Below are 6,285 nucleotides of genomic sequence, written 5' to 3'. Positions count from 1 at the left end.
AGGTTATTTTCCTTATGGGCTTGTGTAGGTGCAGGGCGAAAGGTCATTTACCAAGAAATGGCTTTCGATCTCCTCAGCAAGATTCCTGATGAACTGTTCCTTGTCCCTTCTCAGCAATGTCCGAGCCCTACGCACCATGGAACGACGCAAGACTTGATTCCCATTCAGCCGAACCTTGCGACACGCTTCAGAGGCCTCTAATGTCTCCAGGGAGATGGAATTCTGCCTTGCCCTTGGGCGTACACGAATGGACTCCTGAGCTGCTTCGAGAATCGGTATCAAAGATGCTGATGGTACAATGATATATGACAAAAAAGACATCATGAAAAGATGGAAGGACTACTGTGCTGAACTATTTGGCGGGGAAGAGCATGTACAGGAGGAGATAGAGAGAGGTGAGGAAGAGCCACTGGTCTTGGAAGCCGAGATTGAAGCCGCTATCAAGAAGGCAGAGAAAGGAAAGGCGGGCGGAATAGACAAAGTTCCAGCAGAAGCTTTGAAAGAAGGAGGGGAAATAGTCATCAAAGTCACGAAGAACATCATTGACGAGATCTGGAGAACAGGAGAGTGGCCGAAACTATGGGTGATGTCTGAACTTGTTCCCTTACCTAAAGTCCCTGGAACCCAAGATTGCACTAAATACCAAACAGTGAGCCTAATAAGCCATGCCTCGAAGATACTGCTCGAAATTCTGCGACAAAGGCTGGCACATTATTTGGTTCTACAAATCGCAGAAGAGCAATTTAGCTTCACTGCAGGAAAAGGGACAACAGAGGCAATCCTAGTGTTGAGGAACATCATACAGAAAGTAGCAAAGAAGCAAGAGCCTGCCCAAAGGGCCCCGGGGCCCCCAAAGGTCCCGGGGTTAAACCCCTTGGGGGGAAACCCCTCCAGCAGCGGGGCCCCCCCAAAAGGTACGGGGGGGCTAGGGGCCCCCCGGGTTTTTTGTGGCCCACCCCCCCCGGGGCCCCTTTTTTTTGTCCCAAACCCCCCCTCCCCCCCCCAAACCAAACCCCGGGGGGTAAAGGTGGGGGCCCTTGGGGGAGGGGGGGCCCCCCCCTTGGGCCTTTTTCCTCCCCCCCCCCCCCAAAAGCCCCCTCAAAGGGAACGTCAGGGGAAAAAAGGGAAAAATGCGGGGGGAAGGGGGGGGTTTGGGGGGGGGGGGAAATTTAACGATTTGGGAAAGGTTGAGGGGGGCCCTTTCCCCCCCCCCCTCAAAAGGGGGGAAGGAAAAACCTGTTAGGGGCCCAACATCAGGGGTGGGGGGTTTTTTTACCACCTACTACAAAGCCCCGACCCTTCCCCAGCGGGGTTCCCCCCCCCACCCCCCCCGGGGGGGGGGGTGGCCTTTTCCCCCAATTCCCCCAGCCATTCAGCCCTCGGAAAAGTTTGAGGTGAAAAACCCGGTTTTGTGAGGTTTTTTAGGGGCTTTGGGGAGCCCTAAAAAGCATCCCTTTTTTTTGGCCCCTTCTTTCCCTTTTTATTGTTTTGTAAAACCCGTTTTTCCTTAACCGATTTTTATATAAAATTAAATTTTTTAAAAAGGGGTTTTTTCCCCACCCCAAACTCAAAAACCCGGGTTTAAAGACATTCCCCCCCGGGGGAAAGTTTTTTCGTATTGCCCCCCCCCCCCCGGGGTAAAACTTCCAAATCCCGGTTTAACCCCACCCTGGGGACCCGACCCCGGGGGCCCCCCCAAAAAAGATGTAATTTTTGGCCCCCCAGGGGGCCCTTTGGGGAAGGCTGCCCCCAAGAAAGCAAAAAATAAGCCTCCTTTTCCAGGCCCTTTGCTAGGTCCCCCAGAAAAAGAGGACCCTTTTGGCCCCCGGGTCCCCAAGCCCCCCAACCCCCCCATCGCTGGCCCTTTGGGTTACAGGGGGAATTAAAAAGGTTTACAGGGGCCCCAAGGAAAAATTCCCCCCCAACATTCTTTTTACACACAATGGGGGGTTTCCTCCGGAAACAAACCCGGGTTTTTAAACCCAGAGGGGCGATTTCCCCCGGGTGGAAACCAAAACCCATGGGCCCCGGGTTTTTTTTGGGTGGCAAACCCCGGGGCCGGGCCCCCACTTAAAAACTTTCCCCCCTCCCCCCCCAAGGTTTGGAAACCCTGGACAAAACCAAGGGGATTGGGAAAGTGGGGCCCCGTTTTTTTTCCACCAGGGCCCAAGTCCCCCCTGACCGTTTCCCACAGAACCAAAAAAACCCTGACGGACCCCAGTTGCCCCCGGGTGGGAGCTCTTCAACCCGGGGAAAAACACTGGGAAACCCCAGCCCAAATTTCCCGTAAACCAGAGGGCAAGGCAAAAAATTTCCACCCTCCCTTTAAAGCCCCCTTTAAAAGGCCCCCGGGGAAAAAGCTTTGGCCCCGCAAGGTTGGGCCCCAAAATGAGAATAAAGTTTTTGGCGCCCTTTTCCAAAATGGTCCCCCTTTTGGGGGTTTTCAGCCCCCTCCCTTGAAAAAGGGAAACCCAAGGGAACATTTTTTTTAAAAACCCCGGGAAATTTTTGCTGGGGAGGCCCCCCAAAGGGAACCTTTTCCCCTTTGGTTTAAAGGGAACCCTTCCCGCCCTGCCCCCCAAAACCCCTAAAGAAAAACTTAACTCTAACCCCCCTTTCCTCACATTTTGCCCTCCCAGCCCCCGGACCCCAAGGGTTTGGCCGGTTTAAAATCCCCAAAATCATTTTTTTGGGGGTTTTTTCATGAACTTGGGGGCCCTGATTTTTTTGAACATTTTTTAACAGATAGCCCCTTTGGGGAATTGGCAACCCGGGGTTCTCAGGGGGGGCCCTTTTGGCCCGGACCCACCCATAAAATGGGGGAAAACCCTTTTTCCCCCCAAACCCAAAAGGTTTAGGCCGGGGGAAATTTTTTTCCCCAAAGTTTGAGAGGGGTAAAAAAGCTGCGGGCCCCAATATGGGGATACCCTTTTACAAAAACTGCTAAATTTTTGGGGTTTTGAAAACCCTTCCCCTTTTTGGGCCTCCCCAAAAATTTTTCCCCCGGGCCCGGGCCATCGGGCATGGCCCACCCCCTCTCGGGAAAGGGGGAAAAAAGGGAAAATCGTTGGGGATTGTACCCCAACTACCAGGGGCATTACACTCCCCTCACCAACCGGGAAAAGGTTTTTCTCCCCCCCCACATTTTTTCCTAAAAACGGTTTTCCGGGAAAAACCCCCCTTACGGGGAAATTAAGCCCCCGGGTATACAAAAGCGTTTTCGGGGAAATTTTTTTTTGGGAAAAACCCCTTTCCCCGGGGAAGGGGTTTGGGGGTTGGGGGGGGGGTTTGGGGGGCTTGGGGCCACCCCTTAAAAAACCCCCGCCCCTCAAAAAAATCCCCCCCAAATCGGAACCCATTTATGGGGGGCCCCTACCCCTTCGGGGGAAAAAAATTCCGAAAACAGATTTAATTTGGGGCCTTTGGATAGAAAACCCCTTTTATACGGGGAACCTAAAAAAGTCCCTGAAAAAGGTTGGGGTTTTGGGGGTATTTTCCCCAAAAACCTTCTTTCCCCATTTTTTAATTCAGGGGGGGGAAGGCCCAAAGGGCCCTTTTTTGCCCCCCTTGCACCAACATTTTTTTCAAACCTGAAAAGGGGAACTTTTTTTAATTTGGGAAAAAACTTCAAACCCCCAAAGCCCAATTTGGGGGACAAAAACCTGGAAAATAAAAAAGGGGTCCCCCAGCCCTTTGGGGAAATTTTTTGCCAAAAAAAAAAAAACGATTTTTGCCACCCCCTACCCTGGGGTTTTGGGGAGCCCACTTTTTTGGGGGGCCCCTTCTTAAAATCCCCTTTTAGAATGAGGCCGAAGCCCCCCCTGGGCCCAAAAGGGGCCCCTCCGGGACCAAGCCCAAAAAATTTCGGGTTTTTTGGGGGCCCCCCCTGTTGGGGGGAAACCCCTTTTTTCATTTCCAACCCCCCATGCTTCGAAAAGGGGAACCTTTGAAAGTCCCCCAAAAAAAGTTTTTACAAAACCTTTTGGAAACCCCCGGGAAATTTTCCATACCCCTTCGGGGTTTTTGCCCGGGCCCCAGGAATTTCAGTGGGACGGTTTTGGGCCCCGGGCCCCCAACGGGAAACCCCATAAAAACCTCAAATCAGCAAAAAGGGGTTTTTTGGAGATGCCCCGGTACCTATTTTAAAAGGGAAAACCAAAGCTGCGGGGGCCCTTTTCCAAGGGCCCCCTTGATACTTTTCTTTTTTTTCCCCTTTTAAATGGGTGGGGGAAACCCCCTTAAATCCCCCTTATCCAGGGGGGTCCTTGAAGCCCCTGGGCCCTTGATCCCTTTTTTTGGTAAAAAAAGCCCCCCTTTCCCCGGAAAATCCAGGGGGGGAAACAGTTTTTTTCCACCCCCACGGGGGGCCCCAAACCGGGGGGTTTAAAAACCTTAAAAAACCGGGCCCAGGGGGGAAACCGGTTTATTTTGGAAATAACCCCGGGACCCCGCCCAAACCCCGGCTAAAAAATGGCCCCCACCCCCTTGGCCTTCCCCCTGGGGAACACCCTGCCCTTGGGTTTTGCCCTCTCTCCCGGAGAAAACCCCCCCTTGGGGTTGGAGGAAAAACCCGGGGGAAAATGACCTGGGAAAATTATGGTTTTTGGGCCCCCAAAAGTTTTCAAAACCCGGGAGCCCCCTTTTTGCGAGGAATTGGGAAAAGGGGTCCCCCGGGGGGCCCTTCCCCTGGAGACCCCCAACCTCGGGGGGGATCCCCCCCGGGGGCGGGGGAAAAACAAAGGGGTTTTAAAAGGGCGGCCATGCCCCCCCCCGCCCGGGGGGTTTTCCCCCCTTAAAAGGGTTTTTGGGATGATGATATATATCTTTAATATATATCTAACAAAAAACCCCCTTTTTTAAATATTGGAATAAAATAAAAATTCCTTTTTAAAATATAAAATATTTATAAAATTAAAATAATTTTGGGAAAAATTATATATTTTAATATTTTAAATATATTTTTTAAAATTTTTATCCCTATAATATATATTTTAATATATATAATATTATAATAAAATAGGAAAATTATATTAATATATTTATATTATATTTAAATTAAAAAAAGAAAATTTAAAATTTATATTAAAATATTTTATATATATATTATATAATTAAAAATTTTAATGAAATATATTTTATATTAAAAAACCCTAACCTTCCAAATTCTATCTACCCCTATCTTTTCCCCCCCCTTTTATTTTATATTTTTTATTATAAATATAAAAATATAATAATATATATATATTTAAATTTTAAAATTAAAATTTAAAATATTTTGGGGGGGTTGGGGTGGGGGGTGTGTGTGGGGTTTTGGGTGGGGGGTGTTAAGGGGGGTTTTAAACATTTTAATAAATTACATAAATATATATAAATATATTAAATATAAATATATAATATATTTTAAAATTTTAAACCATATTAAAAATATAACATAAAACCATATAATATTTATTTTTAAAATTAATTTTTCCCTTTAATAAAATTATATTTATATCATATTTTCTTTTAAATATATATATATTTTAAATTTTAATATAAAAACTTTTTATCCATTTATAATTATAAATAATATATATATAATATAAATATAAAATTTTATTAATCATATATTTATAAATTTCATAAATTTTAAAAAAATAATTAATATATTATTATTATTATATAATTTTATATTTATAATATTTTATATATATATACATATATCAAAAATTAAACCCAAAAACTGATATAAAATTTTGGGGAAATTAATTTTTAAAAAAAGAAAGGGAAAAGAGTTTATTGGTAAAAAAGAAAATTTTATAGGAAAAATTGGGTTTTAAATTTATACACGGGTTTGGGCCCCAAAGAAAAAAGGGGTTTAGAAAAATTAAAGTTTTTTAAACGGGGGGGGGGGGGAAAAAAAAATGAAAAAAAGCAATAACGGGGAAAGAAAAAAAAGTAAAAAAAAAAAAAAAAAAAAAAAAAAAAATAATAAAGGAAAATAAAAAAGATTAAAATTTTATATATCTATATATATAATTTATAAATAATTATATATATATATTATTTAATAAATATAATTTTATTTATTAATAATATTATTTTTGTTTTTTTTTTTTTTTTTGGGGGGTGTGTGTTTGGGGGTGTGGGTGGTTTGGGTTTTTAATGAAAAGGGTAAAAACCTACAACAAAATCTCTAACCTAGCTCCTAAAATCCCAAAAACATACTGTTTTTTTTTTTTTTTTTCAGGGGAAAGGTTTTTTCCGGGTTTTTCAAAACCCGGGCCCCGTGGCCCACACATGAAA

General features: G+C 44.8%; 1 protein-coding gene across 1 annotated transcript in view; it reads left to right on the top strand.

Moving 5' to 3' along the window:
* The first annotated feature begins 322 nt into the window (after positions 1-322).
* Positions 323-6,285, top strand: part of LOC119584917 (anti-sigma-I factor RsgI8-like) — a 7,183-nt gene continuing 1,220 nt past the window's right edge. The window contains exons 1-4 of the mRNA XM_037933535.1: positions 323-914; positions 1,726-1,869; positions 2,164-2,375; positions 2,640-2,655. Coding sequence (XP_037789463.1) covers positions 323-914; positions 1,726-1,869; positions 2,164-2,375; positions 2,640-2,655 — 964 coding nt within the window. The remainder of the gene's footprint in view (positions 915-1,725; positions 1,870-2,163; positions 2,376-2,639; positions 2,656-6,285) is intronic.

This window comes from Penaeus monodon, chromosome 18 (assembly GCF_015228065.2).
Source record: "Penaeus monodon isolate SGIC_2016 chromosome 18, NSTDA_Pmon_1, whole genome shotgun sequence".
Lineage (NCBI taxonomy): Eukaryota > Metazoa > Arthropoda > Malacostraca > Decapoda > Penaeidae > Penaeus > Penaeus monodon.
Note: the sequence above shows the minus strand (reverse complement) of the source record. Positions and strands in the feature narration are given on the sequence as shown.